The 27,679-nt window shown below is 38.3% G+C and overlaps 3 protein-coding genes across 7 annotated transcripts in view; 2 read left to right on the forward strand and 1 right to left on the reverse strand.

Annotated features, from left to right (window-relative positions):
- LOC121945936 (uncharacterized) overlaps positions 1–27,679 on the reverse strand; it is a 73,005-nt gene that overhangs the window by 17,089 nt on the left and 28,237 nt on the right. The window contains exons 2-4 of the mRNA XM_042490313.2: positions 19,114–19,222; positions 12,706–12,867; positions 9,051–9,203 (exon numbers count right to left, since the gene is read on the reverse strand). The gene's annotated coding sequence lies outside the window, so the exon portion shown is untranslated. The remainder of the gene's footprint in view (positions 1–9,050; positions 9,204–12,705; positions 12,868–19,113; positions 19,223–27,679) is intronic.
- ca14 (carbonic anhydrase 14) lies at positions 1,920–19,924 on the forward strand. 5 transcript variants are annotated; one of them, XM_042490314.2, is made up of 13 exons: positions 1,921–2,065; positions 2,407–2,430; positions 5,976–6,155; positions 6,392–6,537; positions 9,477–9,572; positions 9,654–9,720; positions 9,947–10,104; positions 12,747–12,873; positions 13,790–13,813; positions 13,940–14,024; positions 14,214–14,255; positions 16,973–17,026; positions 19,031–19,924. In XM_042490314.2, the coding sequence occupies exons 1-13, from the start codon at positions 1,996–1,998 to the stop codon at positions 19,134–19,136; spliced, it is 1,179 nt and encodes a 392-aa protein (XP_042346248.1). In that variant the 5' UTR covers positions 1,921–1,995; the 3' UTR covers positions 19,137–19,924. The 5 variants fall into 5 exon arrangements, with proteins under 5 accessions (XP_087940606.1, XP_042346248.1, XP_087940608.1 ...); XM_088084482.1 differs by having other exon boundaries at positions 1,922–2,065; positions 14,214–14,247; XM_088084480.1 differs by lacking the exon at positions 16,973–17,026 and having other exon boundaries at positions 1,920–2,065.
- LOC121945893 (uncharacterized) lies at positions 20,401–22,066 on the forward strand. The gene is made up of 2 exons (XM_042490259.2): positions 20,401–20,560; positions 20,797–22,066. The coding sequence occupies exon 2, from the start codon at positions 20,809–20,811 to the stop codon at positions 21,397–21,399; it is 591 nt and encodes a 196-aa protein (XP_042346193.2). The 5' UTR covers positions 20,401–20,560; positions 20,797–20,808; the 3' UTR covers positions 21,400–22,066.

Genomic DNA, 27,679 nt, shown 5'->3' on the forward strand with positions numbered 1-27,679 from the left:
TGATTTTTTGAAAAACAAAAACAAAAACAAAACAGTGTGCTAAGCTAGACGAGACGCACGCTTTGTTTCAAATTCCCTTTGTTTGACCTTTCCCCAACCACAAGTTGTCTGAAAACTGTATAAATACTTGGTGTATTTATTCTGTCTTTGCCTCTCATGATCAGACCTCTGATGTGTAGATGCCCTTTTGCAAAAGCTGCTTTAATAAAACTCACAGACATTTGGTGCTTTCTCACTTCATTGATCTCTCGTAATCAAAAGCTTTCCACGACACAAAGTCTTTTAACAAATGTGATGGCCGAAACTGTTTCAAAGCCTCTAGACTACAGTTTTATAATAAATAGAAATCTTTGTGTTCATATTTCTGTCAGGTGTCAGGCAGATATTAGTGCAAATTTGAACTAAATCAAAGCAATGGGGAAAAATTAAATGAGATTAAGTAGGTAACCTGCATCCATCCATAGCTCGCTCTGTTGGTTGGTCATTCCCAAAAAAGATTTTCCCCACCCTTTGGCAGCTACAGTTTTCCCCAGGGAGGCTAAAATTTGGTATGGAGTCACAACTACAGCAAATTCATGCTTGTTATTCTCTTGAAAACCTTTGGGGTGAGTCAACATATCGATCGATTTCCTCACTTTTTGCTGTATTTTGCCACAACATATTTTTGTAAAGAGCACCTATCTAACGAAGAGACGTAACAAAATTATGGCTCTGTTTTGTTCGACTTTAGGTAGTGGTAACTGAAAAAATAAAGTCCTTTTGAGGATTTATATCTGTACTATTGCAGTCTTTTGCCATGTGTTTATGGCGATTAGGGTAAAAAAATAAAATAAACAAAAAAAACCCCAATTTTATATTATACAGCCCTACAGTCTAAAGTCTAAAGTCTAAAACTAAAATAAGGGCAGGAGGATGACCCTAACATATCGTGTTGATGACAAATAAGCAAATATACAATTCATATTTAAATTAATAATGTCATTGACATTGGTATAGCCCGAAGGGCCTGGTTAAATATCACTATATATATATATATATATATTTATTTATTTAAAAACCTTGATATCCATATTGCAACAATACCGTAGAGTTAATGACTACAAGTGGAAACACAAATAACAGAACAGCTGCAAAAGTGTAGTAAGATCAGAAAATTACATCACTTTACTGTAATGCATCCTTTAAAACTTGAAAAGACAACAATGGTATCACAATAAATAAAATCAAAGATGATATCTCGTCTCACATCACAATCCAGATATAATGTCAATATCCTGCCTAACCCGATCCTTAAGTACAACAGCATCCCTTTTTCACTGAACAGCTCATCCTGGGTGTCATATATTGCATCATCACCCTCTCTACTGTGTTTTTCTCTTCTATTATCCAGTATTTCATTGTAAAACTACAAAGACAAATGAGATCGGATGAAATTTACCGTCAAACTGAAATGACTTCCTCTCACCGGTCAAGAATTCACAAACACCTTTGAAAAAGTTCTGCTCAGATTCACAAATTTCTCCTCTGATCTGTGCACTTCTGCATCATGTGACCCCTGCTGCCACCTTCTGCACCCCACAGTTTCCACACAGTAACCTCCTTTTCTCAGCTCTGAATACTGTCCCTCTCTGTCCCTCTCTGTCCTCCTTTTTCAGCAACTAACACTGAATTAGTTCTCACTCACTGATCCCCTCTTTGCCTCTCTGATTCCTTTCCATCTCTGCTCTCTTTTCTTTTAATACTTTTCTCTCCCCCTCTCTCTTGCCGAGACCTCTCCTGGTGAGTTGTGTGCCAGAGTGGAGCCGGCATGCAACATCCACACTCTGGCTGTTGAACAGAGCTGTGGCAGGTGGGGATCGCTGGACCCAGTAGGTCTCCCCCGCTTCTCTCTCTCACCCCCTTCACTCTCTCTCTCACTTTCTCTCTCTCACACACTTGCTCCTCATCTCTCTGTTCGCTTTTATTCATTTCTGTGTATGGGCAAGGAGGGCTAACATGGACTCTTTGGGTCTTTTTATCTTTCTAATGCTTCTGTGTTTTCAGTGGACAACTGCACCTGCTGCTGGTAAGATCTTAATCAACAAAATAATCAGCATCATGTGAGATTGTTTTGCTTTGATTTCGTTGTTGTAGATCGTTTGAGCTGCAGTAAATACAGAAATAACAACTGGATTTGAGTAGTGTTGATGAGGAGTTGATGAAGAAATACTGGCTGTAGATTAGAAGTGTTGAAAACATAACTTATTATGGAGTTAAGAGACATGTAACATATTTAATCTCACAGATGTGATGCTTTAGTGTCGTCAGTATTTATTGAAAAGTAAATTTTGAACTACTGTGAGCTATGGGGACTAAACAGCTAAAAATAAGAGTTTTAGAAGTTTCTTTTGCTTTATTCTTTTACAGAGGAAGTTACCTGGACCTACACCGGTAAGTTCAAGTTTATTTGTAGAGCAAAAGCAATTTAAAGTGTTGCAGAGAGTGATAAAAAAAGACATACAAGATATTTTTATCAGATCTAATGTATAAACGGAGCTAGACTATTAAGAGCTTTATAAACCTTAATTCTGTAATAAATGTGTAGTATTTAGTATTATTGATTTTTTTTGTCCTGCAAACTATTTAATAAATAATACAGAATTACTAGTTGATAATATTGAAGTCATGGTTTTCAAGTCAAGTTTTCTTTTAAATAAGTGCCACTATTTCAATGAAACTACTCAGTCCTGACATAATAATAGGATAAAAGGTAAGATAATACTTCATTGTCCGTTTTAATGGAAATATGTCTTGCATCCACAAGCTATAAACAATCAACATAATGAAAATAAAGCAAATAAAACACATTTAAAAACTTCTGTAAAGTAAAAACTACACAACAAGCAACCACATGTATCTCTAAAACATTTAAACCACCATAAAAGCTCATGTAAGTCAGGCAGGATTTGTGCGTTCACCCCCTGTATCTCCCAACTGGTCTCCCTCTGTTTTTCCTCCACTCCTCTCTCTGTCTGTATTAGTTACAGCTCAACAAGCTGGCATGAACATAGCAGTCACACAGAGATGATGAAGGGGTGGAGGGAGATAGAGAGGAAGAGAGCAAGAAAGAGGCAGAGAGAGAGAGTGGCGGAGTGAGGCAGGTGCACGAGGGTGAGGGTGAGAGAGGGAGATGGGACGGGATGAAGCAAAAGCATACCAAATCGTGCCCTGCATTGTTGCAGCGCACAATAACCTATGTGTTTATTGTGTTGCGGACGCACACTGGCTGCCTATGCCGTGGACAATGACATTGTGGGAATGAATGAGGCACACAGGCCGTTACTCTCTGCATGTATTCAGGAGAGCAACGCTGATGTACAGTACATACAGAGCACACAGCAAACTGTGCCTGGAGCAAACTGGTATCTATACACAGGCCGTTCAGACGTTATTTTAACATATATGGAGGCGAGTGTGTTGTGGAGACACGTGGAGTAATTTTAGATTAGTTGCCACAATGTTTTGTGACATGTCTTGTGTTTTTGTGCTTTTTTTGTCAAGACTTTTCAAATTAAAAGCCGTAATGTCACAGTATGACATATGATTGAGTGAGGATGTGTGTGTCAGGCATGTTGTTTTGCATGATGAGGCCGTCTCCCAGCTGCTAGCTGAAGTGTAAAGTCAGTTTCACAACATTTTGTCGCACGATAGAGCAGAATTACACGGTTTCTTTCCACGAGAGACGCAGAGTTATGTAAAGTAATCGAGGGAAAGTCGGCCTCACATTCCATCGTTTCCTCATCATGCTCCGAGTGAGTGAATATTCGTGTGTGTGTGTGTGTGTGTGTGTGTGTGTGTGTGTGAGTGTGCATCTTTGTCCCCGACTGAATTTAGGATAGGGATGGCATGCTAGGAGAGGTAGAGCAGGCGCAAAGGGTCAGAATTTTCGGCCTCCGGTTACCATGGAGACCTCCATGGCGACCAGCAGCGGGGCCGCGGGATTCACTTTTGAAGTCGGGTCGTGGTGCAGGGCTTTGCTGTGGAGAGTAGTGAGGGGTGGGAGGGGGCAGAGAGCAGATTAGTGGTGCGAGGTGGGGGCTGCAGGCACTGGGAGAGCAGCGGGAGCGGAGACGTGTGTTTACATCTCTAATGTAAAGTCCCGGTCTTACACTGTGTGTGTGCACGAGGGAGAGAGATGATTATGGTGCAACCAAACCATGATCCATAGCTTACAAACGTAGTACAGTACTTGCAAGCTTTGTGGGGTTTATTCAATCCTATTTTCATCAGTGTTTTTACATAAACATACATACTTATTATTAACAAATTCTGCAATCACAAAAAGGTTTTTTTTTTCATTTTGCACACTGCCGTCACATTTTTCGTGTTGTTCGTTTTCTAAAGCATTCCTCTCTTGGCAATTGAAATTCAGATTCTTTGACTCACATGTCTTTTTCTTTCAGACTCTTTTCTCTAACTTTCTTTTATTATGCAATTCGGGAGACCAGTTTCTTTTTTTCGCAGCGACAGCCTGAATTACTCCCCTCTCTAAATATTTCTCTGTTCAATTTAGAATGAAATTCCTCTGAATTTACCACACTACAATTGTATAACTATAAATGAAGCTTTTTTTTCAAATAGGAAATATTTAAATAGGAAATACTTCATATTATCTCATCTCAGTGCCAGACTTAGAAAAACATTTAATAATAAATAAATAAATAAATAATACTTACTAAAAGACCAAAATATTTTTTAATTTACAAAAATTGAAAAAATCAATTATATTGATCTGTGCAAATGTTGCAGGTGTTCGTGTAGCTTAACATTTATAACACCTTGCAGATTTATATCTTATGATGCTTTTTATTTTTGTAATTTTACTGAAATGATATTAAAGCTGTCAGGACATCTGGACAATAATGTACAACCAATGTTGGAATAACTTACGGCTCAACTCTGTATTGATTATGTTTGGTTGTTATCAGTCGACGTAAGTCATTCAGTGAAGTGCCTGCTAGATTCATCTGCTTTTGTAGTTGCTTTGTTTTGTGGAAGACACAGTACATACAACCTGCTTTTGTATTCGAGAGGAGCACAGATTCTGTGGGAAACATTACTGAGGAAATGTTGATAACTAACATATCAGTGAAATGTTTCTTGCCAACATATATTAGTTTTTGGCAAGAAGTAGTTGTAGGCAGTCTTGTCTTTTAGTATCCACTCGCAGTGTTCACAATTTTACACACAAGAAATTTTGAATTTATGTACAGAAACTGGCTCTAAACACCCTTCTGAAAAACATATTTTTGAACATAGGTGATACAGACTGATAAGAGATGATGGATTTCATGTTTTATAGATTAAGATATATGTTTGATATTTTGTAGTATGGCCTTTGTATTATTGTTTTGTTTTTTTTAATTTTTTTATCCCTATGTACTATTTTCTGTGTATTTTATTGAATTGTTTATTGTCTATTATTTTACCATCCTGGGCGGTTAGAGCTTGTTTGGTGTGCATTATGCATTAATGTCACCTTTTTAAACATATCAGCAAAGATCTATTTAATTTAAAGATCCATTTAGATTAAACTTTTGTGGCATGGAGTATTTGTGCAAGTGTTACTTTTTCTTCTTTTATCGTGTAAGTTGACATCACAATGACAATAAAAACGATATATTTTGCAGCCCTAATTAAACCATCAATAGCAAAGAGAGTATTGTTGATCCTTTTTGACCCTGATGGCCCAAACATAAAAAAGGCCTTGTGTTGTCACAGATATGTTGCACATTCACACTTTGTGTGACCACTATTGTGACCACTATTTTTCATCAAACCCACCAACATGAGGCTTTGAACTTAAAGATAACAGGAATAATTACCTTGTTTAATTAGAGACTGATCAATGGAGGCTTTTCACGGGATAACTGGAAGCCAGCGGACTGTGTGATTTGGTGACATCATTGTTTTCCCTCTTTTCTCCTTTGTTAAAGGCCTGGTGGGTCAAACTGAGTGGTCGCAGTATTTCCCTGACTGCGGTGGTACCTCTCAGTCCCCCGTTGATGTGGTAACCACCCAGACTAAATATGACCCCAGTTTGATTCCCCTGACCCCACTGGGCTACAGCCAGCACGGCAACAAGCCTTTCACACTCTCCAACAACGGACACACAGGTAACTATGGCAGCCAGCTCTGAATATAAACACAGCACAGGTATCTGAGCGGCCTTACGGTCGACCTATTTATACTGCACCATCCTCAATCGTAACCTGGCAGCAAACCATTTACCCTCAATTATAACATCAGGAGATTACCTAGTATTAACTATAAAACTCGTATTTCTTGCTCAGTTATTGTTCGTCTGTCTGTTGAACTCAGAGTCAGCTTGTTTTGTTTTTCTCTCCATCAGCTGTCATTGAGCTGTCAGACTGGATGGGACTTGAGGGGCTGCCCTGGCTCTTTACAGCTGTCCAAATGCACCTCCACTGGGGCAGTGGCGGTCCGAGTCACGGGGGCAGTGAACACACCATCAACGGACTGAGTGCAGATGCCGAGGTACATTAATACACAGCTCACTGTGAAAGCTAAAATCCAGTTAAAACTACAGTAAAGAGGCGTTCAAGGTCAAGTAGTGTGATGATAGAATTTTTTTACAAAAGCATGAATTGAGAGTGTTCCTCTTTTGATACTGATAATTTTGACAAATGGAAACTCAAATAGATTTACCACAATGTCCAAGGTGAAATAATAATTCAGTTTTAAATGCTTTGACTCTGAATCAAGATTTACAATGTCAAAAATCGAAATAGCAGCCTGCATCCACTGAAATCTACTTTCTGTTCTTTGCTAAAGAGAAGAGGACAGAAAAGTGTTAATTCTACAAAGCTAAGGATAAAGTTGTGCAGGTTTGGTATCAGCACCGAGGAGGACACATATGAGACGGGGTTTTGGGGTCCTTCAAAAAACTTGACATTGAGGATAAATAAAGTGTTAAAGTACTACAGGCTGCAACTGAGCTCTTATCTCTTTTTATAAGACATTCATGAGTGTATTTTACTGCATTCACCTGAGTCTTAACACGATCTCCACCTGCTCCCCCAGGAAATGTTCAGCTTTTAACAATTAATTTCCTACATTGTGGTATATTATTCTGCATCAATTTAAGGTGGAAATATCTTTAATTAAAAAAAGTCCTCTGCTACTTTTATGTTTTTATTCAGAGGAGCACAATTGTCAATTCTAAATATTGAAGGAGATGTGTCCCCTGTGTCTCCCCCTAAATCTACGCCTATGTGTGCAGGTAAAAGAATAAAGATGAACCAGGATGGTAATTATGTGTTAACACAATTAACTGTCTAACTTTTGGAGATAAATGTGATTTTACTGAGCCTTTATAATTATACAAAGATTTAGCAGCAGATTACACAGTGTAAGAATACATTTCTACAAGACAAAGACGCGAGGTGGAGAAAAGGGAAGCTTCGAGTGAGTTGTCATAAAATCTTACATTCATGCAAAGTAAACTAATCAGCAAGCAAAGCCTGATAGTAGATATGTCTTTTAACATTTTGTTTAGATTACTGTGAACGCAGTACATGATGAAATAAATACATACCCACTAGGGGGCAAAATGTGTCTTAATACGCAGCTTAAATTAGTTCCTAATGAATGCAAAGTTTACTAAACTAAATATTTGTGACTCCAAGAGCAGTAGAAATAAGCAGATTAACTGTTTGGTTGACTGACAGAAAATTAAAGGTGCATTATGCAAAATTCAGAGTGTATAAATTGTCTGGACATGGGTCTCAACATGGAGGTGATGAAGCCCACGGTTAGCAGCTCACAGTGCTAACCCCATAAACAGCACTAAACAACAGCAAACATTCCTGACAGAGCTAATGGTGTTAACCAGGGGAGTACTGTAAGCGCTACGCTTCCATGATAATGCCATCCAAGTTTCAGCAATAACTGCTGTATGATCAAAGTACTGATGGTGTCAAGGGCTTAGCCATTGGGATACACTCATGCACTTACATGCATGCACAGCCATTCCAGCTTAGCACAACAAAACACAGAGAAGCTCGGATTACAACACAGAGGCAGCATGACTTCCTTCTCTGCACAAGTTACTACTACTCTAATGTTTTTTAACATAGCAAATAGTGGTTTGCTATAACACACTAGGTGTGTAATACAACCTATGCTAACAGTCCTCTGATTTCAAGTGTCTTAACTTACTGCCTTAAATCACCAACATAAATACAGGTTATGTATAGCTTATGTATTTTTACATTATAACTAATTGCATAGCTATAAAAAAAAACACATTTCAACTTGTCAACTGATACCCCAAACCCTGCTCTTATTATATAAATGATGCAGTTGAAACTCACAAGCACCATTTTGACAACAACAGAAAAGGTCAGATGTGCAGAACACATGTGCTGCTAATGTAAAGGTGTAATGCGAACTGCAGCCTGTCTAGCTAAGCCAAGATGCCTCACCAAAAACTCAGGGGCTCAAAAAAGAAAAGCCATGTATAGAAGAAGAAAATAAAAGGAGCGCAGAGTTAATGGAAACATATCTGGCCAAAAAACAAAGTTTGAAGCTAGAACAAAGATCCTGACATCATATGACACTGACAACCTCATGCCATTCGTGCCAGAAAGGGTCCAAAGTTAAGCTAAATTCTGTCATGGAAAAAAGGGGCAAAATAGAGCATGACCTTGATTAATCTACAGCACTGGGTTTGGAAACAGTTTTCAGAGATTTCATTTTTATCATTACAGGGCTAATGGTCAAGCTTATTTGAAATTGCACGTGTTGGCATAAGAGCTGAAGGTGTGTTTGTGGTGGTGAGTGCTTGAGCGGGTGTGGACGAGGGGCCCAATTTGAAACATTTTGTCCCCTTGTCTGGCCTGTCTCACATACAAGTCCTTTATAGCTGTATCAACTTTGTTTTGTGTAGGATAGGAATGAGACAGATGAGCAAAAGCTGATAAAGTTTGGGATGGACTGCTGTTGATAAAAGAAAAAGAAGACAGAAAATTCATAAATGACTGACTAACCTTTGGAGGGAGGGGAGAAGATGGAGAAAGAGTGTAGTAAGGTCGGGGGGGTAAGCCGTCTCAGCCGCTCAGTTCCTCTCCATCTGTCACTGTCCAGGTTTGCCAGCCTGCAGGTTCCTTCAGGGGTGAGCAGGCTGAGAGGAGATCAAAATCCTGCAGTTGATAAGAAAAAAAACACACACACAAAATGAAGGAGAGAGCAAATATTGGAACCCGTCACACATGAGTGGTCTTATTACATAATGAGACAATTAAGCTCTTTCTCATTCACATCAGTCTCCTCATCGCGCTTTATTTTTCTTCGGTCAAACTCTCAGAATGGAAACTGAGTTTGCACGCATCTCCTCTCTTTTCTTTTAACCCTCAGCTGTCGCTTGGACAAACCAGGACGATCGGACAAACTAACAGTGTTCTTCCTCTCTGCAGCTACATGTGGTGCACTACAACTCTGAGCTCTACCCCAACATGTCCACAGCAATGACGCAGACAAACGGCTTGGCTGTTTTAGGAATTCTCATTGTGGTAATAAAACAATGCTAATAAACAGTAGCAAGTATTGTGAACAGTTTCATAAACATTTAAGTCTGAGTTTTGGTTTCCCAGACAGGTGAGGAGACCAACCCGGCGTTTAACAACATCCTCAACTACCTGAGCCGCATCAGACATGCTGGTAGGTCGACTTGAAATTTAGAAAAACACATCATGTTGCAGTTCCATTACAATGCAGTTTCTGTTTTCATTTTTATAACAAATTAATATTCATTTACATATTTTGTTGTAAAGCAAAACACATTATTTTGAGCATTTTAAATGAAAAAAATGTAATATTTGGTTCCAGCTTTAGCATCTCAAAGCCCTCATATACTCTTTTTAATCCTCCTTCCCCCCACTGGCAGATCAGAAGGTGTTCATCCCGGCCTTTGACGTCCAGACTCTGCTCCCGAAGGATCTGGGACGCTACTATCGCTACAACGGCTCCCTAACAACGCCGCCCTGCTACCAGAGTGTGATCTGGACGTTGTTCAATGAGAGGGTCCAAATCTCAAAGGCACAGGTAAAGCTGCTGTTTCAACCTAAAAATATTTGCCTCATAAATTATATTTTCGAGTTTCTGTGCTCTATTAACAACAAAAACCAAAGAGCATATACTTTCCCAATTTCTACAAGGAATAATTCTGAGTTGTTAAAAGAAAAAAAAAAAAAAACAACTCTCACATAACTCATGACTGAACCAGAGCAGAGATTAAAATATAGTACATGAGATCAGATCCTTTACTTAAAGGGACAGTCCACCCTAAAATCCAAAACTACATATTTTTCCTTTTACCTGTAGTGCTGTTCATCAATCTAGATTGTTTTGGTGTGAGTTGTGTTGTTGTGTGTTGTATCGGCCGTAGAGATGTCTCGCTTCTCTCAAATATAATGGAACTAGATGGAACTCAGCTTGTAATGCTGAAAGGACCAAAAAAATAATAATTTGGAAAAACTCAACAGCAATGTTTCCAGAAATCATGGCCAGATTACTCGAGAAAATCCACAGACTTTGTTTTGTAGGAACTTTTTTTTCAGCTGAGCTACACCTGCCAAACATATCACAGAGCAGAAGGAATCACCAAAACAATCCAGACTGGTAAATAGCGCTACAGGTAAGAGGAAACATACGTCCCTGAACTGTCCCTTTAAGCAAAAGCGGAAGTCAAATAATCACTTACAAATAAAAGTACTGCATTTAAAATGTGTTCTTAATTACTTTCCACCACTGAATGTGCATAAGTGTGGATTACTGCAAATTGAGAATTTTCTTCTTCTTTCCCTGGCTTTGATAAGTAAGATATTGATCAGGTCGAGCAATTTTCACCTTTTTTGAAGGAAGATTTCACCTTACAAAAACTTTGACATGTTTTTTTTTAAGATTATATGAAATAATAAAGTAGACGTAACATTATAAATAAACTTTGCATTCGAGGTAGTATGTAATATAATTGGTACGTATTTTTATAATCAAAATAAAATGGCAGATATTATGGAACAGCATTGAAAAGTAATCTAATCACTACCTCGGTAGACTGTTAGCCACAAGTAGCTATAGAAAATGGTATCCACCTCTTGCAGTTACATTAGTGCAGAATAATAAAAAAGGGAAACTGGAAGACAGTTTTTTTTTCTGTTTGATACTCAAAGAACTGAACAATGCACATGATTCTGAAAACATGACGCTCATGTATTAAAAACAACAACAACAACACGTCAGACTGCTAAACTCTGAGCATAATTCTATTGTTTTCAACCAAGTAGAAATTCAAAATCTTTTTTTTGCAAAACTCTAAATCGTATCTTTGAGGCACACCCTTCACCTGGTAATCACTGGCCTTCGAAGTGAAACACCCTAATTAGCAGTTGGCCTCACTCATTTCTCACCCTTTCAAACTCAATTAGCAAAACACTCCAATCATGTATCAGAGCATAAAAGAGGCCTCAAGTGACCTCCACTGTGTGTTGTGGGAAAATGGAGCAACGTGGAAAAAGAGTGCGAGCAAGAGGAGGAGGAGGAGGAGGAAGAAGAAGAGAAAACAAACAAATATCAATAACTAATTGCTTTGATACCTTTTTGTATTTGTGCTCTGATTTCATTTTTAATCTTCAGAAAACAGCCTAAACATTTTCTCACCGTAGTGTTCCTCATTTAACTCATCAGTGAAATCATTTTTTTTGAATGTTTAAACACCAACAGTGATTTTTGGGGCACCTTTCAGTCTCTGAAAACACTAACACTTGTCGCCAATGCAGTTACAAAGTGTGTCAAACTGAGTGCACGTTCTATGCTTCACCTAATTGACACGTGCTTCCCGGCTTGAGACAACACCGCATTTACCCATTTTTTTTGTTTGTTTCCTCTAACAGAAATGTTTTTGTTTTTCTCTTACAGCGCTTTAGTTGTTTAAGAAGTATTATTGTTCATTTACTATCAGTGCGTAGTTGGTGCTTCTTGTGTGTATTCACATTGTTGTTTTGTGTGAACTGTATTGACACCGAAAAACAAATAGACAAATGTGCATTGTGTCCCATGCCAACTGGTGGATACATATTTTATTTATTTACTGTATGTGATATTTTCCCTGTATATATGGAGTATGTATCATTAAATTGCAGTTTAATTTGGGACAACAACAACAATTTTAAATAAATAATTTAGACATAGTTTATAAATTTGAATATGTAACTTGGCCTCATGAATCTAAAACATATATAAACATTATTTTGATGGTAGTGTTTTAAACTTATTACAAAGGTGTTCATTTGATGCTCTATAAGAGACATTCACATAAATAAATGTGTGTATCATTTTCGTGGAAAGAGTCCATTTTGAGAAGAGGGAAATAGTTTTGAGTACAATGTCTCCTTTTGCAAGAGATTTGAGGAGTTTTGACAAAATGGTACTCTTTTATGTTTCGTATAAACAATTGAGAAACTGTTAGTTACTGATGGATTTAATGAACAAACTAGTTACATGACTCAACATTTGCTCAAAGAGCCACTTTCCTCACTGACGTTTAATATATTTGACCTACTGATAAATTTTGACAGTTGAGTTTTCACTGCTACATTGGTCAATATGTCACCTCTGTTTTTAAAGTTTTATATCTCAGGAGTTTACCTGTTTTTTCCATCCCTCGACTCTTCACCTCTTCATTTCAGCTGCTGAGGATGGAGACGATACTTTATTCCAGTAAAGCTGATGAATCCGACAGGATGCTGCTGCAGGACAACTACCGTGCGACACAGCCGCTGAACCACAGGGTCGTCTTCGCCTCCTTCACTGCAGGTCAGACACACAGAGCATGTAGGAAGAGATTCATCATTATGGTAACATTAATGAATGCTGACATTAAAAAGAAGCATGTGCTGTGATGGGAATGAGACATTTAGAAGAAAACGACGTAATCATTTTCTGTTTTTTTTTTAATTTATTTTCAAATACTACCTGATTAGTGTAATAAATGATTATATTCTTAGAGTTTATTCTTTCAGATTGCACAAATCTGAAGTTGCAAAAGGTCACAGCTAATCTGCTGTGAACGCCAGTGTTTCACTCCAGCAGCACCTCAATGCTGGTTGATTGTAACACCAGTGTGAAGCTCGAAACCTAACCACAATAACAAGCTAGTGGGTGGCAGTGTGGACAAAAGCTAGCAATTAGCACAATCCACGCTGAGAACGAAAAGTGGAATGTGAGGAGAAATGGGGGTATATTAAGGATTAGCAGTGACTTCGTCTGAGCGAAAGAGCCTTTGGACGGCAGGAATAGAGAGGGAGAGAAGGGAAGTGGCGGAAAGGCGAGGGGGAGCAGTGTTTGTTTGCGAGCTGATTAGAGAAAAGGATTTGCGAAAACCAAACAGTGACTGCATTGTTATCACGAGAGTCTAACTGAGAAAAGAGGGAGAGGAAAAAGAGACACGGAGAAGTGAAAGAGGGAGACAGAGTGGTAGACAAAGACAAAGGAGAAAGAATTTGTGTGAAGTGCCCATTGTAGTGAGTGACTGAACTGGAAGGCCTGTGATATCAGCACTGCTGTCAAAGGCAGCAACACTGACGAGGCATAACATTTTCAAACAGCTGAACAGCAGATTCGGCTGAGATAAAACCAACAAATAAATGTGTGTGAACCGTGTGACACAAAGATACACATTTGTGCTGATTTTCCCAATGATTTCTTCAATCTTGTTTTCTTTTGTGTGTAGAATCCGGGAAGGAGCTGTCCTCGGGTAAGACTGCGTGTGGTTTTTTCTGCATGTTTTTGCAAAAAAATCACAGTATTCGTCTGGCCCACGTTGCTGATGATCACACCAATATTTTAAATATTTCAAAAGCTTTTTTTTTCTCTCCTGCAGGTGAAGTCACAGCTATAGTAATAGGAGTGATGTGTGGCTGTGTAGGTCTGGCAGTTATCATCCGCTTCATTGTGAAGACGATACGGTAAGGAGCTTCGCTGTGCTGCTCGGCCATTGGTTTTTTGGGGTTTTTTTTCTATGGCTGCAAAAGACACTGGGCACCAGTCTGCTGTTGTTCTGGTTTAACTGGGTGCTCTGCAGGAACTGTGGGAGCTGTCACTCTAGGGGGAAAAAAACTGTCTCTTCACATTCTTCATCTCCAATCTCTTGGCAGATTTTTTACACTCCTCCACCGTGAATCAGTCGTGGTAAACAGGTGGTTTACCTGATCTCAGTACTGACAAGGATGCAAAGCTAATGACAGTGTGATTTCTTCCTTTTGTGTCTGACGGATATCCTTAAGCGCAGATTTTGGATCAATATAATGATAACACTGAAAAATAGAGGGAATATTAAAAAGCATTTAGGGTTCCAGCAATATGAGATTCTCACCGTATGATTACCGTCTCAGAAAATATCACAAATTCACAACATCACTTTATTACCAAATTATTATTATAGTAATTATTATTATTATTATCATTATTGGTTACAATGCAATAAATGGATGCATTTTTTTTTCAAGACCGTTTAAGTCAATTTTTATACTATAGTATCTTAAAACGGGCATACTGCTGCAACCCTTATAGCATTTTTAATCCTTTTTGAAATACCTTCATGTCTTTTTTTTCACAAGAAATTAAAGGCACACCACAGGGACATTTGAGATTTATGTGGAAAACGTGACAAAAAAAATGGAGTCTGACCAACACACTGGTATGAGGTATCTTACTTGATTTTTGGCTTAATAAAAATAATAATATGATAACTTTTTTATATAGCACTATTCAAAAACAGAATTACAAAGCGCTGCACATATACATAACAGAGTAAAGTACTGAAAGATATGGGGAAAAGGGAAAAAATATATAAGGTAGCAAAGCAAGCAAAGTATTACAGGCACAGTTACAAATATGAATAAAGGGACAATACATTGAAAACAAAACAGACAAAAGGTAAATAAATAGAAAATAAATGATACATGAAAAAAAATGCACAAAAATTAATGCATCCCAATCAAGAATGAAAAGTAGAGTTACACAAGTGTTTTGAGGAGGGACTTAAATTTGGGCACAGACTGTTGGGCTCTCACAGCAAATACAGTCACCTTTAGTTTCAAGGAATGGAGTTTAGTTTTAGTTAGTTTTGGGAACCGAGGATCTCAGGCAGCACGTTTGTTCATAAGGGGAGAGCAGCTGGGAGATTAAAGGAGGTGCCAAACCAGATAGGTTCTTAAAAGTGATTTAAAGTATTACAAGGTATGCTGCTATTGGCACATATTTCAGACAGAAAGTAAAAAGAAATGCCAAAGATATGTTTGAGGTGATACAGAAATAGTGTTAGCAGTGTTTTCATTTCATAGAGTCTCAACAAGAAAGCACTGAAAGATTAAAAATAAATAAATAAATCTTACTCGATCCACATCTTGGCCGCAGTTCTTTGATAACTGGTTGTAAGCCAAAGAAAATGTTTTAATATTAAATCCTCATTAATAATAAATTAATATAAAGCTTTGGATCACTTGATGAGTCCTGATTCAAAACATCATCAGCTTGAAATAAACAATTTTTAGACTGGATTGGAAACACAAAAACAAATAAAAATGAAAATAAGGTCAAAAAATGTATTGGTTTTGAAACAGTGTTGGTCGGACTCTAACTGAACTGTCAGGAAATGTTTAATCCTCTTTGTAAGGTTTCACCATAAAAGTTAAAGCAACCCTAAGATCAGCGCTAAGGATAATCTGATTCTCTGACCTCTGCTGCAATAACACGGCTGTTTCCCAACAATACTCTTAATTTTTTTCTCATATTCACCTCTTAATAATGAAAGTATGTGGTGGGCCCCACCTGTCAGAGGATTAACCTTTCCACTGCTTTGATCAGGGGTTCCCAAATATCACATACATGTGTTAACTCAGAGTCTTAAGGACAAAATATGATTTTGATTGTTGAATATGTTGGTTTACAAAACAGAATGTTTGAACTGGAGATAAGTCAATCAATCAATTATCAAACTTAAAATAAGATTACAGTGAAATTATGATACTCTTCAGTTTTCTGAGTGTCCCTTGGATCATTGAGGGCTCCTACATCTGTCTTTGGGAACCGCTGACTTTCATAATATCAATCAACTGTGTGCAACAACTTTAAAGGGACAGTTCAACCCCAAATTTAAAAAACATATTTTTCCTCTTACCTGTAGTGCTATTTATCAACCTAGATTTTTTTGGTGTGAGTTGCAGAGTGTTGAAGATATCAGCTGTTGAGATGTCTGCCTTCTCTCCCATATACTCAGCTTGTGGTGCTCAAAACATCAGAAAAATACATTTTAAATACTCAACAGTAATGTCTCTTTCCAGAAATAATAAACTTGTTATTCAAGATAATCCACAGACACTGCTGTGAACAGTTTCAAATAGAACTAAATAGGACAAATACTATTTCGAATGAACTACACTCGTAAATCATAACACCACTAAGAGGGAAGCAACAGTGACATAATAGTTCCTGCATGAAACTGCACTCACAACAAGGTCTGTGGATTATCTTGAGTAACCAGGTTGTGATTTCTGCAAAGAGACATTGCTGTTGAGTTTTTCAAATGTATTTTTTCAGCGCTTTGAGCACCACAAGCCGAGTGCCACCTAGTTCCATTATATTGGAGAGAAGGCAGACATCTCTACGGCCGATATCAACACTCAGCAACTCGCACCAAAACAATCTAGACTGATAAATAGCACTACAGATAAGAGTAAAAATATGTATTTTTAATTTTGGGGTAAAGTGTTCCTTTAAACTGCCACTTCCAACCCCTTTTCTAATAAGAGAGGAAGTTTGTTTTGACATTTTTGCACAGGGTCTCTCTGAAATGTTAAATCCAAGATTTTCTCTCTGTTTTGGTCATGTGATTCTTTCTTTTGATCTGTAACAGCTCTACCTCTAGCTGGGACGTCCTACACAGTAACCGGCCTGCTCCCATGTCAAGGTCAACGTTCAAAATTATAACCTTTGACCTCAAAATCCTAACTTACAAGAATTAGACTCCTGACCACATCTCATTGCTTTAACCACCCATTCATAGTGACTCACCCACGTCTTTAACAACTCATTTTTCTTAGCACAGTACAAGTGCTAAGAAAGTTCACAGACTGTAAAGGAAAACAGTATCATATATATATTTACATTTGCCTTAGGGTAATCTCAGTATTGTATGTTGTAGAAATTTATTATCCGGAAGTTTTAGATATGAGAGTTTTGTCAACTGACAGTTTATGCAGAACACCACCTACAGTGTAACTATCAATGTTCACTGGATGCCATAGTTCAGCAAGTTTCAATGAAACTTCTCAAAACTGTATTGAAAAAAGGCTCTAATTTTGAAAAGCCTCCAGGGGACATTCAAACCATGACGGACATGTGAGGCAGGCGCATCCAGTGGACATACACGTTAATAAATTTCTTCCTGCTTTACTTATTAACAGGGCAGATGTGCCTATTTATCTCCTTATTTATCATTTAAAATATCTCAGTCCTGGAGGGTGTAAGTCATCTAATGGTGGACTGTAAGAGAACAATATTCAGAGCTGTTTTTGTCATGATTTCTGAAATCATTGCTACATCCTGACAGTAGTACAAGAGACTGTAGTCTGGAAAAAAAAAATTCCCCCTCCTCCTCCTCATAGTGAGTCAAGGCGTGTCTAATGCAGCTGTCAATCATGTCAGTCACTGCTCATGAACTACGGTCAAACTAGGCAGCACTGATGAAATGTGAATCAAGATTCTGTTACTCCATTGCTTATTTCTTGCCTCAAATGGTTTCAGAAACATATTTAAGTATACTGTTTCGCTGTAAAATGAGAAAATTTGTGACCCAGCTTCCATGTTCGAAACAGTCAAGAAACAAAGCCCACCAGCTGGAGCAAACTTTCTCATTTTACAGCTAAACAGTACACTAAAATATATTTCTGAATAATTTTGAGATGAGAAATAGGCAGATGGGGTTGGGTGCCGTTCACATTTGAACAAATACTCGTAACCTACCTCAAGTTCAGTACCAGTACCCAACGGCACCTTTTTTTCGAAACAAAATGAAAATGTAGTTTTTGAACAAAGTTGTAGACAAAACAAGTGACTATGCTCCTCTGCTCTTTTCTAATAACACATAGGGCTAAGTCTGTGTGTGTGTGTGTGTGTGTGTGTGTGTGTGTGTGTGTGTGTGCTTGTCTCTGGCTCTGTTTAGACACAGCTGACAAATATGTGGAATTATACATTATTTAAAAAAGCATAATCACAGACAGTGGTGATACTAGGCTATTTCTAAGATAAAAAAACAACAAATAGACTTAAACTATCAATTGGGGAGCCAACAGAGCTACATAGCCAGCCTTGGGGCACTTCATCGCACTTCCGCCCACTTGTCTGAAACCACAGTCGTCTCCGCCGTGAAGCACCCCACAGCCGGCCACAGAGTTCTGCACGGCGCTTTGCATTATTTGATACGGAAATTTGGCACAGATAGATTCAATGGGTGAAAGTTCAGTACCCTACACATTAGGCAATGCAGTAACACGGTCACGGACAGTTCAGTGATTGACATGATCGACAGCTGCGTTAGAGACTCCTCGGCTCTGATTGGTTGTTTTTCCTTAAACCATGGTAGTCTTGCAAATACCATTAAAAGCACAACGAGAAGGCAGAGGAACATGGGGTTTTTTTTCCACAGATTTGCCTCATAAAATAGTTGTAGTGAAAAGTTTGGCAAATATGAAAAAAAAGGTTGTTGTTTTTTTTTTAAATAAGGTACCAACTACAGCATTAAGGCTTCACTACCTATTTTATCGTGCACTTCGACCCTCAACCTCAGCACACCCCTCCATCCATTCTTTAACAAACGAGGACCTCTGCTGGACAACATAACAAACTACACTGAAAGCACACTTGCAGATAACATTTGACTCAGAACAAATAACTCTTCAATCTAATGTTTCAGGATGAAGGAGCCAGAGAAAGAGAAAAAACAAGACATGGCTCTGAACTCGACCTCTGAAGCAAAAAATAAAGAAGAGCCCTCACCATCTCCTCAGACTGAGCCCTAGCTGACGGCGCGGTCCACCTCAGGACTTCAGTCCAGACACTCGTAAACGCTCTCTTCTTCCTTCTTGCCAACGACTGATCCATGTTCCTTGGAGGACAGACAGGAAAAAAAACATTTTATACAGTAAACTGGACACAGGACAAATCACCTGCTGCCCTGATCAATTCACTGTTTGCAGTTTTTCCCTCAACCTTAAGTCAGTGATGTTGGCAGTCTTGGTATCAGATTTTGTTTGTTTTTTCAGTACGCACATGAAGCACTTGGTGTAAATATGTCAGTTTGCTGGCTTTGACTCGTATGCTTGCTCTTGAAATGCTTGGGATGCACGATTGGCTCGTGTAAATACATGTAAATATACTATATTGATTTTTTTGATTTACACATTTGGCTGTTATTTCTTTTTTTTCTGCCTTGAAACACGAGCGCACTGCACTATATAATAGACTTATGAAATATTTACTTGTCGAATTATACCCAGTGTAATCTTATTATTTTCTTTTGTCCCTTGACTTGAGCACTGACACACAGGATGTCCTATCAAACGAATAAAGGAAAATTTATGATGAAGGTCGTAAGGGATTTAAATTAAATACAAACTGAAGCTGTCCAAACATTTTGTCTCATTTTAGTGCATTATACTGTAAATGGATGAGTTATATTTATGTACATGTGTTCATTCTACTGGAATAAGTGATTTTTGGTGCCATAAATCATCTTTGTCTGATTTTTCTGTCTGTGAATAACTCTTCAACATGGGCACCTCATTAAAATACTTGAATGTTAACTTCACATGCTCTGATCTTGTCACTATATGTGTGTGCGCCTGTGTGTGCTATTTTGACAACATCAAAAGCAGGGGAGGCTGGGAAAAAACAAATACAGCACAATACTGTGATATTTTGCAATATAAATATTGTATCGACAAATGGACACCAAGTATCGATCTTTTTATTATGTAAATTATGAAAGGTGAAGCTTGTGGGAATATATACTAAAACACTGACAGTGATAATTCACCTTCTAATCAGATTGTTATACTTTCGCACATTATTATTCATTAATACCTATTTTACATGTGCATGTGATAATAAAGACACATCCCATTAGTAATTTCTGAAGCCCTGATGACCAAGACCAGTTCAAATACATAATTGTAAAAGACACACAAACAGCAGTGCTGTTCCAAAAATAGCTCACTGAGCCTTAAACAAGTATTTATGGCTGTAACTGGATCACGTCCCTCCATGCTCTAAAGCACAGCCGTGTGGACAGACTCAAGTAACGCACACACAAACACTTGAGGCCACTCCCGCTCAGACAGGAAGTGAAATGTGGAACCGTAACTGAAGGACAGAAAAAAAGATCCCACATCTGGAGACTTTAGGTCAGTCAGCTCACAAAGGCCTCCACTGCTGCCAAAAACAAGTAAGGAAGTTTTCTGATAACCCAGCTGCTTTCAGCATCCACTTCTAGTTTCATGTTTAAAAGCAGACAGACAGCTGTGGCTTTGTCAAACTCCTCCGCAGACACTGTTTACTTCATAACCTGTTATATCACTTTTGGTAAAACACAAATGGTAAGATTAAAGATGATTTAGCAATGATAGAGGTGAAAAGCTGCAGAATGTTTCTGTTATGACTTTATGCTCTCTTGCTCTCTAGGACTGCTGGGTAATGGCTGCTCTCAGGGTTTTTCTCACTCTTGCCATCTGTCTCCTGCTTGGACATCAAACGTTTGCCAGAAACGACGCTCCCTGCCAGCACTCCAAATTTAACAACGGCTTCAACACCTTTGTCAAACGCCACATACGCTCTGGTACTCCCAACAATGTTAACCAGAACGAATGGTATGATTACATCAAGAACAACGGCGGCTGTGACAGACCCACCCAGTCCTTCCTCCCAACAAGGGACCTGGAAAGGGTGAAAGCTGTCTGCACCAACAAGGGAGGGAAGGTGTACAAGGACAACCTGTGCATCAGCCGCGAGCCTTTCACTTTTGTCACAGTGAGGAGTGAACCGGGGACATGCGGGATCAGGAGCGTTCGTTTGGAAAACAAACATTTGATCCTGGCCTGTGAGGAGCTGAGCAATCAGTGCCTGCCGGTTCACTTTGAGGGAAACTCGGAAAACGCAGTGCCAAGTAACAATGCCAGAGGCTGCCAGGACCCACGCATCAGTGATGATGCTCCCAGCAATAGACTGACGACGTGGCTCGGGCTGTTATCTGTTCTTCTTCTTATTATTTACGGCTATCAAAATTAATTTGAGGAACTAGAGAAGACAATAAGTCCGCCAAACACGTCTGAAAGGTTTTTAAACAGTATTTTATATAAAGTTTAAATCGCCAACATATAAACCACATTTTCCTGAGGAATTTTAATTTTTAAAAAATGTATTTTTGTACCACTGTTGTATGTTTATGCCTGTGGATCTATGAGTCTACATCTCTGAGCAATAATGAAAGGATTGGTGCTCTAATGAAATTTCATTTTATTCAAATTTGCGGTAGTTTGTGCATGGACAGCACAGAATTGAAATCATTCAGTGTTGTGTGTATTTTATATTAAAAGGGTATAAATGATATTGCCGTGCAAAAGGGATTTAAGAGTTTTTAATAAGGTTATGTATGATCTAATAAACAGAAGATCATAATTAATCTACAGTCATTCAACCCTGATTTTTTGTCAGCGTGTCAGATGTGATTCAGATCACTGCAATAATTTAAAGCACGATGTGTTCAGATAAGATCCACAATCATCAAATAAGAAAAAACTTTGCAGATTATAATCAACACAAGGCTAAATTTGTGTGACAATTTCAAATACAAATACAAATTTGTCTTTGTCTTTGGATTGTAAATTTTTGTTGTGAAACACACAGCTCACATGAACAGCTTGTTTAAATAAAAACTGAAGTGACTCCACCAAAACTACTTGGTTGTCAAGTTTTCAGAAAAAATCCATGACTAGTACTGGGAGGCAGTGAATCATATTTGCAGGCAGCGAGTGATTCATCAGATAAATTAAGCATATAGACTGCAGGAAAATAGATAACATAATCAGATGTTCTTTACCACATGCTCTGATAAAATGTCTTGGTATCAAACATTATATCACTGTTGAAGTATTGACTTAATGGTACACTCATAGATCGGAGTAGAGATCTGCAATGCAAGTGCAAAGATTAAGAAATGACAAAGGGACAGTTCACTTTAATTAAAAAAAAAATCCATGTATTTCCTCCTACCTGTAATGTTATTTATCAGTCTAGATTGTTTTGGTGTGAGTTGCCGACTGTTGGAGATATCGGCCCCTAGATGGCAATCGGCTAGTGGTGCTCAAAGTGCCAAAAAAAGAAGAAAAAATCAACAGCAATGAATTTACAGAAATAATGATCCAGTCACACAATATAATCCACAGACCTTGTTGTGAGCAGTTTCGTGTAGGAACTAATGTCTTCCTACAACAGAAAACCTGCAAACCACACCAAAATGCAGAAGGAAGGCAGCATCTACAAATAGCTCACCTTGCACCACTGAGCTAGCAAGCAGCAACTTACGCCAAAACAATCTAAACTGATAAATAGCAGTACTGTTAAGAAGAAAAATATATTTTTAATTTTGAGGTGTACTGTCCCTTTAACAGCACCTTAATATCCTGTGTAGTTGAAATTTAAGCAGATATTCAAGTCTCTTTTCTTCGCTTCATACTCCAGGGTCCCTCTGTCTTTGGTGCACGTAGCTCAAATGTAGGCTTATTTTGCACTGATAAAATTAATAGTATCTTATTGACTTAGACTTCGAAAACTTTAATGCCCTCAAAGAGTAGACTTGTGTTCCAGCACAGTACAATAAACACAATGTAGACACAATTACAACGCAAAATAATAAGACAACAACAAAAGTCCATGATCATAATATATCAATAATAAATAAAGGAATAAAAAAGACGTATTTTAGTTTTCTGTTATGTATTTGAGCAGACCAAAGGCACGTGGATTAGACTCAACATGCTCGTCTCACATGTTGAGACCGTCCACACACAGATGATGGCAGTATTGCACAAATTTCAGGTCAGCCGAAAGAGAGTTTTCTATCCTTGTACAATTTTGACATGGAAACTGTTTTTAGATGTACGTGTCTAACTGTGAATGAAGACCGATGTTTGTTAGGTTTTTTTTTTATATGAACTGTCTACATTCATCCAATTTGAAAATTAAAGCACGGGAATCAATCAAGCAAGAAGGTTTCAGATAATTTCCATTACTCTCTCTCTCTTTTCTCACAGATTCTTGAATGTCTATCCGAGCCAGGGCCTGCGTTGACTAAAGCTCGACTTCTAAAACCTGACACTGAATCCTTTAAATTTTAACCTTGTAAAAGGCTGGATTAACACATTTGATGCATTGAGCACAAGTGCCCTGTGCCATGAGAACAAGCACAGATTTACTTGGTAAAAAGCACCACAATATTCACTTAAATGGTATGTTTAATAAGTCCTTTTTTGTTTTTCCTTTAATTTAATGCCTTATTTTTATTTATTACACATCATTTTAGGAAATGTGTTATTAAGATTGAAATAAATGACTACTATAAGTTTAAATAATAATGCAGGTGTTACCTTAAGGACTTCATCAACTCAGTTTCTGAATCTCTTGCTAGTGTCCTCTATTTCTATTCATAAGCTTAGTTCACTGGTGTATCAATAGGGCATGCAACAGGTCCAGCTGAAGTTTAAGTGCGCCCTCTGCTGGACCGCAGAGTAAACTACTTCAAACGGTCTTTTCCTCCTTTAGACTACATTTTTGAACAAGCCATTACAATATAAATATTTAATTTTCTATTCCAAGTTCAAACAAAAGTTTGAGTTTTGTGTAAAAAGTGATCAAATAAAGCTCTACAATACAGTATTAACAAACTAATTTTTACAAACCAAATGCCTCGAAGTAAACCTGAAGCCTGGGGCTGGAGGGCCGTTACCTTAAAACAGTCCGAAACCACAAAAAAAAAAAAAAAAACCTGGAACAAGTGGAAGTTGTCACTCTGCAGCTCTCACAGTAACATTTTTTTTTAAATATTTCCCCACAGAGCATCAGGAGATCTGCAGAAACCTGATCACCTGTTGTCTGAAAATGCTTTTTCTGAGGAAATGAACCTGGCAGCCTTTGTCGTAAAAGCTGATCATAATCCCAGTGCCAAGTGGAAAGAACTCAAGACACTGTCAGCATGGAAAAAAAAAAAAAAAACTTTCACGAAACATCAGTGTCACACAAAAAGAAGAAACTTTAAAGAAAACTTTAAAGCCACCAACAAGCTTTTACATCTGCTGCAGGACCTCAGTGTGAAGTTGCAGCACAAAATGTTTGTCAAATTGTTTCTGGTGCATTGAGTGCACATTTGTCTGAGCTGTTTGTGCTGCTCACAGATGATTCCTTTGGAAACAACTGTGGCCCTGATCTTATAAAACTTCAACTTTCCATTCTGCCACAGTGCATCATTTTACATCCGTTCCTTTTCTCTGTGGTTCGCTTTTGTAATTTTCAGCCTCATGATTCTGTTGCAGCCACAGACAGAAAAATCCAAGTGTTTCTTTGTTTATAAATGCATTTTTTGTGTTTTTATTCTTTCATTTCTAACAGGACATTTGTAATGGGGATGTGATTACGAAGAAATTGAAGTACACACCTAAACTTAAAGTTATTATTTTTGTTATTTTTCTGTTTCTAGAGTGACTAGTGAATGATATGTCTGCTAAGTGCCATTTAAGACAATTAAACAATAAAACACAAATAAATGAGCATTTCATCAGTTAATTCTGGACCCACACTGGTCTCATACAGTAACAGTGACCAGAGGTTGACCTCCAGTAAAATATTCAACTGCAGCAATTCCTGATCCATGACATCATCACTGGGTCCCACACAAACACATGCACACAGGCACAAACATTCACATTAAGACACATGCATGCATATGCTGACTGCAGACACACACACACACACAATTATGGCCGAGGAAAAAGCAAAAGCGAACAACAATCGTTGACTTGGGTCAAAGAGGAAAGGCAACGGGAGAATAAAAGAATGAGTGCAGAGTGAGGGGCGGTGTGAGGGTGGAGGGGCAGAGCGGTAGGATGCAAGAAGGAGGGGTAACGCGATAAAAAAAAAACACAGGGCTGCACTTTTATTGAACTTTTTTGGCGGTTTTGAGAAAAACAAAACAAATGGACATAAAATAAGGTGAAAAGCTTTGAGAGTATGGGAACCAGCGCTTGTTTTTCTTCTCAGCTTTCCCTCATTTCACCTCTTCTCCACTTTGACTCGTACTTCACACCACCGTCCTCATGAAAATCTCTATCTACTGCACGTCCTTTCTTTACATATTTGTCCTCCCTCTTCTCAATCCTTCCCTTTTGTTGTCCTCTATCTTCCTGTTGAGCGTAAAGCAATTAAGCATCATTCAGTCCTAACAATGCTGTTTTAAACTGCTGTAGCACCTCAGAGGGGCCGAGGGCTCGTTAAACTGTAGGTGGCAGCGGCAGGGTGGACAAAGTGCAAAAACAGAAGGGAAGTTTGGAACATGAATGGGACCAAATTCAAGGAATACTTCACCAACAAAATGACCGTTTGTATGTCATTTATTTGCCCTGTGGTGCCTTGAAGTCATGAAGAAAACTTTGTTTTTCTTGCATGCATCCACGGTGAATGAAGAATCCAAAAAAATGGAGAAAATGCTTGATGAACCGAAGTAAAACAGGTCTTCATTTAACAACGGCAAAACTATATCACATAATCAGTTTACAAACTCTAAAACAACTTGTGCAGTGTAGTCAAAAAATCATTTATCAAGTCGTATGATCAGTAAAAGCAAAAAGCATTTGTCAATCTATACAATTTTTCAGGCAATTGGCAGATGAAGTTTGCATGTATTTATCATGAAGGTTTCTATTTGCGTATCGATGCTATTTTTTAATTTTTAATGTAGACATAGCCCTTTCGGTTTATTTACTTATGCAAGATCTGCAAATGTATCTCTTTGAGGATGCAACTTAACTTTAAGGATCTGTGCATTTATTTATAAGAATTTATCAATTTCATGTAAACATTTTAGGGTATGTTTATGATTGTCACTATATAATGTGCTTTTATCTTTTTAATTTTCTATTTCCATGTATAATATAGTAAATTGATACTTAAATTGCTATTTGGTATTTATGCCTTCCAAATGCACATGTGAGCAGCACCAATGGGCAAGCGTGTGCGTCTGAACTCTGCTCGTGCATTCCACTGAGTTGCCCAGGCGAACTATTCGCCTTAAATGGGTTTTAGCAAAAATGTATGTGTTTGGGAAGTACTGAACATACAACTGGATAAATGAGACTGGGATTACGCTGCACAAGTTGTGTGAGAGATGTTTTAAAATACAGTTTTGCTATTTTAAACTTGATACCATTTATGTTAACTGATCAAGAATTTTCTCCATTTTTTGGATTCGTTGTTCACCGTGGAGGCATGCGAGATCGTTTTCTTAATGAATTCAAAGCAACACTGGGTGAGTGATTGATACACAAATGGTATTTTTTTGAGTTAAGTATTCCTTAAAGTGGTCCCATTCATCATCCAAACTTCCCTTCTGTTTTTGCAGTTTGTCCACCTTGCCGCTGCCACCCACCGTTTAACGAGGCCCTCTGAGGTGCTGCAGTACTGTTAAAAAAAGACGTTTTTATGAAAAATGACTTCTGATTCAGCACGTTTTCAGCCCTTCTCCTTCTTAATCTAACCTCTCTCAGCTCTCGTTCTCCCTCCGTCCAGACTGACTCATAACAAATGAGCGTGATAATTAGAACCACAAAGACTCAAGGGGGAGGGAAGAGAGATTTTAGGAGTTTGGGAGTTGGAGGGGGGCTGAAGGACAAAAGGAATAGAGTGTGAGTAATACAGGCGTCTGGGTGCAACTGCCCAGGCATCTGGAGGTTTAGTCTCATGTACATAAGGGGACTCAGCTTGAGTCATGCATACACACACACACACACACACACACACACACACACACACACACACACACACACACACACACACACACACACACACACACACACACACACACACACACACACACACACACACACACAGTCCAAGCTGATGATTTGAATACCAAAATTCCAGCCTACAATGACGAGATGTGTGTGGACAGGATATTAAGAAATGATATATGTCTCATATTGTCCGTCTTGTTTGATTCCTGTGAATGCTGAATTTACCAGAAGACCAATAATAAATGAGTAACTCACAGACAAAGATTTCAACACACATTCATGCACAAGCATGCACACACACTCATTTACGGTGAAAAAGCTGCATTTACAGCACTCACACAAAGCTGGCCTCTGAGCTTTTGCCCCCTCAAACTTTTTAAAGATTTTGACAAGCGGTGATTGAACACATTATATTCACAGTATCACACACACACAATGTTACACTCCTGTTCGTGCACACTCTGTGACATCCAAGTTTCAATCTCCATTCTCTTATTCGGTTCCCCTTC

The sequence above is a fragment of the Plectropomus leopardus genome, chromosome 11, assembly GCF_026936395.1.
Source record: "Plectropomus leopardus strain MGB_pleo_1.0 chromosome 11, ASM2693639v1, whole genome shotgun sequence".
NCBI lineage: Eukaryota > Metazoa > Chordata > Actinopteri > Perciformes > Serranidae > Plectropomus > Plectropomus leopardus.